Source organism: Xyrauchen texanus, chromosome 35, assembly GCF_025860055.1.
Source record: "Xyrauchen texanus isolate HMW12.3.18 chromosome 35, RBS_HiC_50CHRs, whole genome shotgun sequence".
Lineage (NCBI taxonomy): Eukaryota > Metazoa > Chordata > Actinopteri > Cypriniformes > Catostomidae > Xyrauchen > Xyrauchen texanus.
The window spans coordinates 18,601,759-18,614,699 of NC_068310.1; the positions used below are offsets into that span (position 1 = coordinate 18,601,759).

Below are 12,941 nucleotides of genomic sequence, written 5' to 3' on the forward strand. Positions count from 1 at the left end.
TTTTTCAGCTGTGTTAATAGATGATATTCAATCTCACCATTATCTTGGAGGTGTAGGCGCAGTTGATAGATATGGCATTGACAATCATCTCCAGGGTGTTGGGGTTGATCTGGCTGGGGTCAGGGATCTCACGGAAGTGCTGGTCATTAAGAAAGGCCTGTACTACAGTCATGCGGTTGGTTGTGAGTGTGCCGGTCTTGTCAGAGCAGATGGCAGTGGCATTGCCCATTGTCTCGCAGGCATCCAAGTGACGCACCAAGTTATTGTCCTTCATCATTTTCTGAATTAACAATAGCATAAAGATTGGATGATGAAAAAACTGTACTATCATTGGGGAGAAACTAACTAAAAGTAGCAACGCTTCTAACTTAAAAGAAAAATTTCCATAGAGTGACAGTATTTAAGCTATAGTGTAGCTTTCCAGTTACTAGTTACTTTTTCCAAGAAGAAACATTGTAGTGTATCGCACACTCCAAAACTGTCATACTTTTCTGTATGTAGCGTTGGTAAGTCCAATTCATTCAAATCAGTTTGCTTGGACTGTTTATGTAAATGAACTGATTAAAAGATTATTCACTAATTCAAGTCCCTATACAAATGACATTGCCTGGCATTGTGAAATATTAACTTATATGCTGGTGTTCGTTACAATGGTTTGACTCTGTTATTTAAATCAGGTGTATTCTAGATCTTTAAGTTGTATTTAGAGTAAAGAATAAATCTGTTCAATATTGCTGCTGTCACCTTAAATGAATTTATTCGTTCAAAAACGTATCGCTTTATGCAGAAATTGAGAATGGCTCTGATTAAATTATATCTATCTTGAATTTTTAATTATGAGTAGCTTGTTGCTTTGCAAGCTACTGTTTCAAATTAGCTTCACCAAAACTGGCTGCTACATTCAAGGTGTCAGCAAAAGCAACATGCTCTAAAAACATTACGTAACTCCCCCCCCACAAAAAAAAATCACCAACTATGTGCACTTACATAATTTGTAGACACTACAATCAATCTGATTTGCTGATTACACACACACAGACACACTGTGCAGCTTGTCTGTCTCACCTTAACCGAGTAGGCAAGAGAAATGGTAACAGCAAGGGGAAGACCCTCGGGCACAGCTACCACCAGCACAGTCACCCCGATGATAAAGAATTTGACAAAGTACTGCACGTAGACAGGGGTACACTCGGGCAACCAGCTCTGTCCCTCCACCACAAACGTCTCGATCACAAAGTACAGCACCAGGATGATAACGGTGATGGCAGACATTACAAGACCTAAAAACATAACAGCAGACAAAATAAACCTTCAAGATACTATTTTTTACTCCCATTATGTATGAATGCATCTTGCAGAGTGTAAAGTTGTTCTGAATGTGAATAAAAAAAGAAATGATTATGGAATCAGAACAGCGGTGAGCATCTGTGTTAGAGTGAAATGATTATCATTTCATATGACGTTGGCTTGTGCAAGGACAGATTATAGTCCTATGAGGCCCTGAGGCACCAACCTCATTAGAATCAACATTACATTGTAAAGTCCAAATGACAAGAAATGATATCTCAAATATCTATCAATCTTACATCTGTAGTCGCATGTTTCTAGGTTTCTCTCAGCTTGAGGCCCCTGACAGGTAGAGGCCCTGGAGCACTGGCCCCATTGGCCTGGTCCAAAAAGTCCCACGCACCTGCTTTGCCAATCTGCACAGCCAGTTTTGTGAGTTTGCCCTGCAGTACAGACTTCTCCTTCTTGGGCACGTTGGATTTTTTCTTCTCTCTCTCCTCCACTTCTCCACCCTCTGCACTTTTCAGAGGCTGCATCTCCATGGCAACGGCTCCATCTTGCTTTTTAGCTGGTGGGTGGGACATTATTAGCGTCACTAAATATGCACAACAACTCTGTCATGTCACAACTTGGAGGCATCGTGAGAGGCCCCCACCATGAAAGAGACTTTTTATTTAAATGCTCTAAATACCTCCATGCCACACATTGAATATCTGAGTGGTTACACTATAGGCTGAAGTGGTGTAAACACACACACACAACTAGACACACAACGAAAGAAGCCAGACAAATGTTGACATGCACACTCTTGGTGTAAACACTGACATCGTTTATAATTGGACCACAACAGTGTCACCCCTCTCATGTTCAACAGAGCTTGCACTATTCAGTAGTTCTGCATTGTTTGAGCACTTTTCCTCTACAATGAATTATGGAACTGCAGAGTCCTCAGTAATCATATATGCAGTTGAGCAACCAATGACATGTGTATTCACTAGAATGTGTGACATTGAATAAAAAGTAGCTATGTGTTTTGCCTGTAGTCCAGCACTACAGGCTGTGCAAAAGAGTCATGCATGCCCATTCAAACTGGTATGTGCCCTCCCAAATTTCTGAGCAAATTTGAAATGCTTTGAAAATAAAAATTATCCTTGTCTTTCAAAATAACAGGTGCACTGAATAACCTTTTTGTTTATATTGCACTTGCTGATATGGTGGTCATCTTAGACTTAAACGAACACCTAGTGTGCATAAACATTGTATAATGCAAAATCCAAAGGTTTCAGATACTGTTGCATTTATAGAAATGTGCTGTTTGCATTTAGCCATGACTCATTTATTTCATGAGCGAAAGTGACAGTGGAATTATCGAAATAAAGCGAATAATATTTGGTTTGTCATGTGACCGCAACATGTCCTTCCCCTATATAGCGTCCTTCTCTATGTAAAATAAAAACCCATTAGGTCACTGGGCTCAGAGCCCTTCTTAGGGGAGCCTAAAAGCTTAGCCTAAAATAGCATAAAGTGGCGGTCCCATAGACATTCTATGGCGGTACACTGGGACACGAGGAGACAAGAGGACATTCTTTTTGGAGGAGGAATAGAGGAGTCTATGGAGGAGATGCTTCAGTGTGCTGAATAAACCACGTTTGTCAGGAAACAGCTCATCCCTTAATGAATTGATCACCTGTCTGCTAATCTTCTACATGTTTTACACTAAACAATTCCTTTTGAATGTGTGAAATTTAAAACAATACAATTTATAACTACCACCACCGGAGTTGCAAGTTCGAATCCAGGGTGTGCTGAGTGACTCCAGCCAGGTTTCCAAAGCAACCAAATTGGCCCGGTTGCTAGGGAGGGTAGAGTCACATGGTGTAACCTCCTCGTGGTCACGATTAGTGGTTCTCACTCTCAGTGGGGCGCATGGTGAGTTGTGCATGGATCGTGGAGAGTAGTATGAGCCTCCACATGCTATGAGTCTCCGTTTTGTCATGCACAGCATGCCACGTGATAAGATGCGCAGATTGATTGATCAGAAGTGGATGCAACTAAAGTGGAGTAATCGTGTCACCACAAGGACCTAGTAAGTCATGGGAATTAGGCATGCCAAATTGGGGAGAAAAGGGGATAATAAAATAATAGTAATGGAATTCGTTTTTTTAAATGTTTTTTAAGAGAAGACATGGACAATTTTGCGACAGGTAGGTGTCAGTTGATGGCTTTTCCATTCATTTGTTTGGTGTCCGCAAACAGTGACTTATTGTCATAATACCTAGATAACCTTTACGCTCTGTCCTATGGTAAAACGCAAAGGTTGTTATCACAGTAAGTAAAATAATCTCTGCTGGAATTAATAAGTCTTCATCTGAGTGAGTGTGCATGATTTTAAAAAATATATTTTTCAAAAGTACTTTTAATTTATTTAATTCTAAAACTTTTTACTGATGAAAAAAATTACCAAGTTTAAGTTGCACAATTATTGTTCCCTAAAATGCTGTGGCAGAAATCACCCATTCACATGTCTAAATTTGGTCAGTTAAATTGAGTCACATTGTCTACAGATCATTAACTTTAAAGTGAAAAAATCAGTCCACCCTCAAGTTTCTCCAAACTTTTTTTCCCCATGGATCAAAATGTCAAAGCTGCTCTGTTCCACGCAACGAAAATGCACTGTGATCATCGGCTATCAAGTTTAGTTGCAATTTTTCGTAGGTTTATAAAATATATAAATTAAATATATATACAGTATATTATTTCAGGTTGGGGTTTGAACCTGTGTCACCTTTATGCAAAACAAAAACTGTGCAGCTGAACTATCCCATCTTATTATCATATAATGAACCAATAAATAGCTCAAAAGTGTTTAACCTTTGACCATGTCTTATCTCATCTGAAGGCACAAATTTAGCCAGGACTGCCACTGCAAAAATAAAAAAATAAATGTGCATGACATCCCTGAGTCTGTGTGCATACATGGCATTAACACTTATCTTTCATGTTGCTATTCTCACATAGCAACACCATAGCTGAGCTGTCCACAAACATTTTCCACAATAAGAAAATAATTAACCCCTCATTCTCTCCATTCATCTACTCTACTGTCCCTGCGGTACCTTTATTCTGATTAGTCTCCACAGCTGCCTCTGGTTGCTTGCCTGCGAGGGGGGGAGGGGGGGGGGGGTTAAAAAGCGACAGACAGAGACAGAATGAGAGACAGAGCACACAGTGTTCTTGAGTGGGGGAAATGAGAGCACACAGAACTATGGAAACAGCCCCACAAAAACAATCATACAATGCACACATTCACACAGTGGACAACAACCTTAAACTAAGAAGTCTTAAACCTGTGAATACACTCCAATACAATTCAGTTGTAGAGAATGGCCTAATCTGTCTCTATAAAGTCTGAAAGTCCAAAGTAACATAATCAATACTGTAGGTGTTTTGCACTCAAAGAACAGGGCTGTTGATTGCGTACCATTGGTGCTGCTGCTCTGTTGGGCCATAGTATTGAGTGAGAAACTACTGTCCTCTGATTGGATAGCAAAACTAAGGGATAATTTGGGTGTGGAGGAAACTTCCATGGGAAAATTTACAATTAGGTGGAAGTAGAGGTAAGAAAAAAAAAAAAAAATCAAAATAGTGGCAATCATGTTGCGTTAATTCTGGGGGATAATGTGGGTAGTTGACATGAAGTTTCAAGCAGTGAGAGCAGTATATTGCATTGACATGCTATCCTTTATCTAATATTACTTTAACTAACAATTTTCTAATTCTTGCAAATAAATATTTGTTACAATTGAAGTAAACTGGACAAAAACTATAAGTGAGTTAAAGATATATTTCACCCAAAACAATTCTCTCATCATTTACTCACCCTCATGCCATCCCAGATGTGTATAACTTTCTATCTTCTGCTGAACACAAACAAAGATTTTTAGAAGAATAATTCAGCTTTGTAGGTCCATACAATGCAAGTGAATGGTGACCAGAATTCAGACGATCCAAAAAGGACATAAAAGCAGCATAAAGTAATCCACAAGACTCCAGTGGTTAAATTCAGAAGTGATGTGTTAGTGTAGGTGTGAGTGAAAAACAGATAAATATTTACTGTATATCTCCACCTTTGACCAGCCTAAAAGAGTAGGTAACTGAATTTGAAAGTGAAAGTCACTTCCACACCAAAATGATGAAGTGAAAGTGTAGATTTTAAGAATAAAGGACTTACATTTCTTCATCATATTGCTTTAGAAGATATTAATTTAAACACTGGAGTCATTTGGATTACTTTTATGCTGCCTTTATTTGCTTTTTGGACCTTCTGAGTTCTTGTCATCATGCACATTTATTGCATGGACCTAAAGAGCTGAGATATTCCTCTAAAGAATCTTAATTTGGTGTTCTGCAGAAGAACGAAAATCATTCAAAATCGGGCCGACATGAGGGTGAGGAAATAATGAGAGATTTTTTTTGGGTGAACTATTCCTTTAAAAATTGTGAATCTTTGAAACTTGAAAAAAGGGTCATGGACAATTTATTTCCCTATTGAAAAAGAAAACAGCCTAAGGTAATTTGCTGGTTTTATCTGAGTTAGCTGGTCGGCTAACAGCTGAAACCTTAAAAACCAGCAAACTGGACCAGCCTAACCAGCATGCCCAGGACAAGAGACCAGCTGACCACCTCTACCCATATTTATTTTTTATAAAATACTTATCTATGGATATGGCAATCAAAAATGATTAAATTTTTTTTAATAAAATCAAGTTTTATAGGAAAAGAATGGCAATTGAATTGTCATTGTGAGGCAGTTCTAAGTCAGTTTGGTGGCTGATGAGCGATTCAGTGCGACAGTAACAGAACATGGCACCACTTCATTCTTCATATACTCAAATCCAACCTTAACTCCCTCTCTCCATCTCTCTTGTTCATTCCCTTTTTTGAATAATTAATCAGCCTCCTCCAATATAACTCCCAATCCTTCTCTATTCCTCTCCCTCCAGTCTCCAGTCTCCTCTCTCCCTCTCTGCTGGCAGCAGGTTAAATTACCCATGACATGGGCCATAACATTTGCAGCATTGGAGCTCTGCTTATCTCTTGTTCGTCTTACCATTCATAAATATTCCTGCAGGGTCTGATCCCACTGGCCTTCCATTCATATCAAAACCCATTTCTCTCGATCTATCTTATGTAAGGATCTCCCACCCCCTCTCTCCATTCTCTACTGGTGGTGCTACTCACAATGTGAAAGTGTGCATTCATTCTCACTACATCCTACAGTAGATTCAGCTTATTCTTCTAGTATGATGGTGCGTGTGTGTCTGTTTTGGTTGGCATTTATTGCTCTCCTTCCTTACACCTACCTTTCTTCTCTTTCTTTTCCTCCTCCCCTTCTCCGGCTCCCAGTAGAGTGAATATGATGCCGGTCTGAGAGTTGACTCCAACTGCGGTCACCAGCATCCTCCCTGATCCCTCCATCACATGGGTACCTGAGACAGAACGATTGAAAAAAGAGACAAAGAGAGGGAGAGTTTGGAAAAAAACACAAAATAGGTCTACATCAGTGATATTTGTAATATTAGACTGCAGTACGTAAGAGGAAATACATCAATATTTTTGTTCTGTAGAAAATCCTTACAGAACAAAATTATGTTTATGCACTTTGCAGACAATTAAACCCATGACCTTGACACTGCCAACCCATGCTCTACCAGTTGAGCTACATGAGCATTAATTAAACCTAAATAAATTAAATCTAATTAAATCTATATTTAAAACATTAAAATGTAGTTAAAGACAAAGTTTATGCTTAAAGCAAGAAAAAAAAAACTCAGTTTACAAATGATGAAAGGAAAAAAAGTAAAAAAAATACTCAAACAACAGCATTTGTGGCATAATGTTGATTTCCACAAACATATTTTAGACTTGTCCCTCATTAAAAAAAAAAAAAAAGAAAAAGGAAAAGAAAGAATTACAGTGACAGCAATGAACAAGGAATTGGAAGAGAATGGGGCCAGTCCATGAACACCAAAACTAAAATAAAATTGGATATAACTTCACAGATAAGGTTAGTAAGTGATTTTTGTGACACTGAAATCATGTTAACATGTATAATGTTTACATCTTGTTGCTATAATTATGAAAAAATGTTGCGTTTATGGACTGGCCCCATTTACTTTCATTGTAAGTGCCTCACTTTTTTTATTATAATCGAGGGAAATCAACAAAACGCCACAAATACTGTTAATTGAGCTTAACGTCGTGGTTACTGTTGTAACCTCCATTCCCTGATGGAGGGAATGAGACGTTGTGTCGAATGTAGTGACACAAGGGGTCTTTCTTGAGAGCCTCGCGTACCTCTGGATTTGAGAAAAGGCCAATGAGAAATTGGCAGACAGAATTTGCATGTTCCGCCCCCGGACATACGTGTATAAAGGAAGCGGACATTCTTCAGTCAGGTTTTTCACTGAAGAGCTGAGAGTAAGGTTCGACCATTTACAGTGGTAGGACTAGTGTCGTGCAAGGGGGACACAACGTCTCATTCCCTCTATCAGGGAACGGAGGTTACAAAAGTAACCATGACGTTCCCCTTCTGATACTCACTTGGCGTTGTGTCGAATGTAGTGACACAGGGGGTCCCATTTAAAAATGCCATGCACTAGACCGTGTTACGTGAAGTGCTGACACAGGTGCAAGCAAGCTACTACGTGCTAGAAGCAGCTGTATCAGCCGCACATAACCCTCCCCAATGACCCCAGAAATATACAGTCAAATACAGACTATAGGTTCCCAGCACTCCTAAGGGGGGAACTATCATGGGAGCAAGCCGGCCATCCTTGGCCTATAAAGCAGCTGGGGCTTAATGCTATGAAAATGCATTGGGGAAGGCAATCTTTTCCGTTCCTATTCTTTCAGGGGGAAAAGACCCTGTAGAGATCACATCCTGCCCAGACTTGGGGGAGGTAACATGTGGCTAAAACATCACATGGGTTGTCAAGACACACGTGGAAGTGGTGCGGTGGTAGGTCCTACCTGGTGAGGGAGGAGCTCTACAAACACAGCGACCGGGGTCAGAGGGACTACCCAAGGGAGACGCGGGTCCGCCGACCATACCGCGGAAAATACATCACAGGGAATTAGGCCTGTGGAGCCCTACCCCAGTACAGAGCACTTGAGGCTCGTAGTGGGTCAGGCCACAAATTCCTCAGCTGAATTTGCCGGCCAGAAGACAAGGGAGGAAGAACATCCAGGAAGCGAGAGCTTAGTGGCTAAGCTGGGAGAGAGAGCGCACTGGATCACTTTGGTGAAGGGTGCTAGGTGCAAGCGGAACACCCGGTCGGCTGTTCCGTATTACCGAGTTCTACCGGCTCGGACCTGACAAAACACGGAGATTGTAGAATCTCGCAAAGGTATTGGGTGTTGCCCAGCACGCTGCTTTGCAGATGTCTGCTAGGGAGATGTTGTTGGCCAGTGTCCACGAGGATGCCACACTTCTCGTGGAGTATGCTGGAATCTGCAAGGGGGCGGGTGCTGCCTGTTTGGAAATGGCGTTCCCATTTCTGCTGTCTGTCGAAGCAGACAAAGAGCTGCTCAGAACATCTAAAGCTCTGCGTGTGGTCCAAATAGATACGCAAAGCACGTACCGGACACAGCAATGAAAAGTCTGGGTCTGCCTCCTCACAGGGCAGCACTTGCAGGTTCATGACCTGGTCCATGAAGGAGGTAGTAGGAACCTTGGGCACGTAGCCCGGTCGCGATTTTAGGATGATGTGAGTATCTGGTGGACCGAACTCCAGGCAAGTGTTGCTGACAGAGAATGCTTGCAGGTCCCCAACCCTCTTGATGGAAGCTAGCGCTATCAGGAGGGCTGTCTTCAAGGAGAGGGCCTTGAGCTCAACTGAGTCAAGTGGCTTGAAAGGGGGTCTCTGAAGGCCCGAGAGGACCACTGAGAGATTACTGAGGATTCAGCCTCCGGGCACCTCTAAGGAACCTGATAATCAAGTCATGCTTACCCAAGGACTTGCCATCCACTATGTCGTGGTGGGCCGAGCAGCTACATACACCTTCAAGGTGGAGGGGGACAGCCTCCCCTCCAATCTCTCTTGCAAAAATGAAATTACTGACCGAACTGCGCCTCGCTGCGGGTTTTCAAACCGGGAAGAACACCAATTTGCGAACAAGCGCCACTTTAGGGCGTATAGCTTCATGGTAGAGGGAGCTCTGGCTTAGTTGATCGTGTCTACGACCTCAGGTGGTTGGTCACTCAGTTCTTCCTCGTCCTGTCCAGGCACCAGACATGGAGGTTCCAGAGGTCTGGGCGCGGATGCCAGAGTGTGCCCCACTCCTGGGAAAGAAGGTCCCTCCTCAGGGGAATTTGCCAGGGAGGTGCTGTCGCGAGGAGCATGAGATCTGTGAACCAAGTCCAAGTGGGCCAGTAAGGAGCCAGTAAGGTGATCCTCCCTGACCTTGTACAGCACCAGTGCAAGAAGGCTCACTGGGGGAGATGCGTATTTGCGCAGCCCCCAGGGCCAGCTGTGTGCCAGCACATCTGTCCCAAGAGGGGCCTCTGTTAGGGAGTACCAGAGCGGGCAGTAGAAATTGACTTGGGAGGCAAAGAGATCTACCTGTGCCATGCCGAACAGGCCCCAAATCAGCTGGATCACCTGGGGGTGGAGCCTCCACTCTCCGCTGAGCGAGACCTGTCGCGACAGCGCGTCCGCTGCCCTGTTGAGGTTGCCCGGGATATGAATGGCCTGCATCAACCTGAGTTGCTGTTGACTCCAAAGGAGGAGATGGTGGGCGAGTTGTGACATATGACGAGATCTTACGCTGCCTTGGCGATTTATGTACGCTACCGTTGGGGTGCTGTCTGAACGGATCAAGATGTGCTTGCCCAGAATCAGCAGGAGAAACCTACGCATGGCAAGGAATACAGCCAGCAACTCTAGACAGTTGATGTGCCAACGCAGCCGGGACCATGTCCAGGAGCCAGCGGCTGCGGGCCTGTTGCACACGGCCCACAAACCCAGTTGAGAGGCGTCTGTGGTGACCACGACACGTCTGGACACCTGCTGTAGGGGGATTCCAGTCCACAGAAAACAAAGGTCTGTCCAAGGGTTGAAAGTCTGATGGCAGGAAGGGGTGATTAACACACGGTATGTGCCGCGGCGCCATGTCCATCTCGGGATTTAAGTCTGAAGCCAGTACTGAAGCGGTGTCATATGCATCAAGCCGAGTTGTTCATGAGGCGTGCTGTCATTGAGACTGAGTCTAACTCCATGTCGAGAAAAGAGATTCTCTAAACTGGGGCGAGCCCAGTTGACCTGAAGCCCTAGATGGCGAGGTGCCTGAGCACCTGGTACCTGTGGTAATCTCTGCAAACTTCTTGAAGACGTGAGGGTCAGGCCGAAGGGGAGGACCTTGTACTGATCTGCCTGGTCGTCGAACGCGAACTGTAGGAAGGGTCGGTGTCGAGGCAAACTGGAGACATGGAAGTAAGCGCCCTTCAGGTCTATCGCCGCGAACCAATCTTGATGCCGAACGCAGGTTAGAATCTGTTTCTGCGTGAGCATTTTGAATGGGAATTTGTGTAAAGCCCAGTTGAGAACTCCCAAATCCATGATTGGCCGCAACCCACTGCCTTTTTTGGGTATGATGAAGTAAGGGCTGTAGAAACCCTTCTTCATCTCGGCTTGATGGACAGGCTCTATCGGTTTTTGAGTAGCAGAGTTGTAATCTCTGCCTGTAAGGTGCTGACGTTGTCGCCGTGCATCAAAGTGGAGCGAATACCGCTGAAACGAGGCGGGAGCCTGGCAAATTGAATCCCATTGGATGGTCCTGGCCAGCCAATGCGACGGGTTGTATAGCAAAAGCCATACATCAAAGCTCCATGCAAGGGGCACTAGAGGGACGATGCAGATGGAGCGCAGGCTGTGCTGGGGCGGCGCTGCGGCATGATGTGTGAAATCGTTTCCGTCTGCCTCTGGGCGCAGTCGTCGACGGTGTTGCCTAAGAGGCCAAGCTGGGAGACAGGGGTGGTGTTCCTGGACCACGAGGGTGGCCATCACCCGCCTAAGTTCCCGCGCTGTGACCTTTGTGGCTCTGAGAGCAAGGTTGGTGGCAGAGCACAGTTCCTGCAGCACGTCGGGGTCGGGACTACCCAGGTGCAGTTCTTTGAATGCCTTGGCTTGGTGGACCTGCAGGAGAGCCATGGCATGCAGGGCGGAGGCGGCCTGACCAGTGGCGCTGTGGGCTTTCGATGTCAGTGATGAAGTCATCCTACAGGCCTTGGAGGGGAGTTCGGAGCGATCCCGGCAGGTGGCGGCTTTCTCGGGGCACAGGTGGATCGCAACTGCTCTGTCCACCTGTGGGACCTCCGTGTACTCGTCGGATGCCCCACCGTCAAGGGTAGTGAGAGCGGACGAGCGAGGAGGTCGGTTCCGGGCAGTGAAAGGTGCCCTCCATCACCTTGTCAGCTCGTCATGCACTTCTGGGAAGAAAGTTATTGGGGGGGAGGGGGGGCGTGGCTGGGAGGTACCAAGCCATGGTACCCGAGGTACTAAGAGGTACCAAGCTGTGAAGGTTGTGTGGAGGACGGAGGGTTCCAGTCCAACCCGATGCACACGGCAGCCTGGGAAAGCATGTCGGCCATCGCCTCCATCGCCAGCCAGGTCGTCCTCAAAACGAAAGAAGGAGCGAAGCGAGGGGCGGCTGAAGTGGCATTCGCTTTGAGAAATGAAAGCCGCGACCGCAACGTTGCCATGATCATATTCTCGCTGTGAGTACATGTACCATCCACAAATGCTGTCTCGGTGTGATCGCTACCCAGGCACACAAGGCAGCGTCTATTACCGTCAGACTTGGAGAGATACCGACCATATCCAGGAACTACACAGGGGCGGAAGGGCATTTTTAAAAAGACGCATCCTGAAAAGGACGTTTAACGCCTGCTGTGTATTGCTCTTTTGTGAGTGAAAATATGCTCTTTTAGAGGGGAAAATACTTCACTTTTAGAGGTATACACTCTTTTAAGAGAAGCGCCATAGATCCAACAGCAATGCTCTGCTTATAGAGCTGAGTGGAACAGTAGTGAGGCTCAAATTGCTGCTGCACAACCGCCCGGCTCCAAAGAAAAAATCTGACTGACAGATGCACTTCTGCTTCCCTTTATACCCGTATGTACGGAGGCGGTACATGCAAATTCTGTCTGACAATTTCTCATTGGCCTTTCCTCAAATCCAGAGGTACACGAGGCTCTCAAGAAAGACCTCTTGTGTCACTACATATGAAGGGGAACTAATATGTATTCTCTTAAAACAAGTTTTATGATTTCACACAATTTTGTTTCTCAAGTAATTGTATCTTGCTTTAAAGATGTTTAGATTTATTCCCCTTTGAATATAAGACAAAATAATGATTAAGAAAATGTTTTTTTTGCCTTGAAGACCCCCAAAATGCTAAACCTGCTTCCCTGTTTGAGGTAGCAAGGTAACACACCGAAACACACTGCTCAATCTAAACTCACACATCCATTACAAAGGCATGAGAATCAACTACACAATATTATTACAAATGAAAAAGACACAAACAGAAGTGAATACATGAGGAATGACATCAATATGAAGATATCTACGAACAAGGACAGAGTGAACTGC

The 12,941-nt window shown here is 44.4% G+C and overlaps 1 protein-coding gene across 2 annotated transcripts in view; it reads right to left on the reverse strand.

Annotated features, from left to right (window-relative positions):
* LOC127628973 (plasma membrane calcium-transporting ATPase 3-like) overlaps positions 1-12,941 on the reverse strand; it is a 110,606-nt gene that overhangs the window by 42,948 nt on the left and 54,717 nt on the right. For both annotated transcript variants that reach the window (XM_052105973.1, XM_052105972.1), the window contains exons 6-9: positions 6,651-6,776; positions 1,691-1,855; positions 1,066-1,280; positions 38-280 (exon numbers count right to left, since the gene is read on the reverse strand). In XM_052105973.1, coding sequence (XP_051961933.1) covers positions 38-280; positions 1,066-1,280; positions 1,691-1,855; positions 6,651-6,776 — 749 coding nt within the window. The remainder of the gene's footprint in view (positions 1-37; positions 281-1,065; positions 1,281-1,690; positions 1,856-6,650; positions 6,777-12,941) is intronic.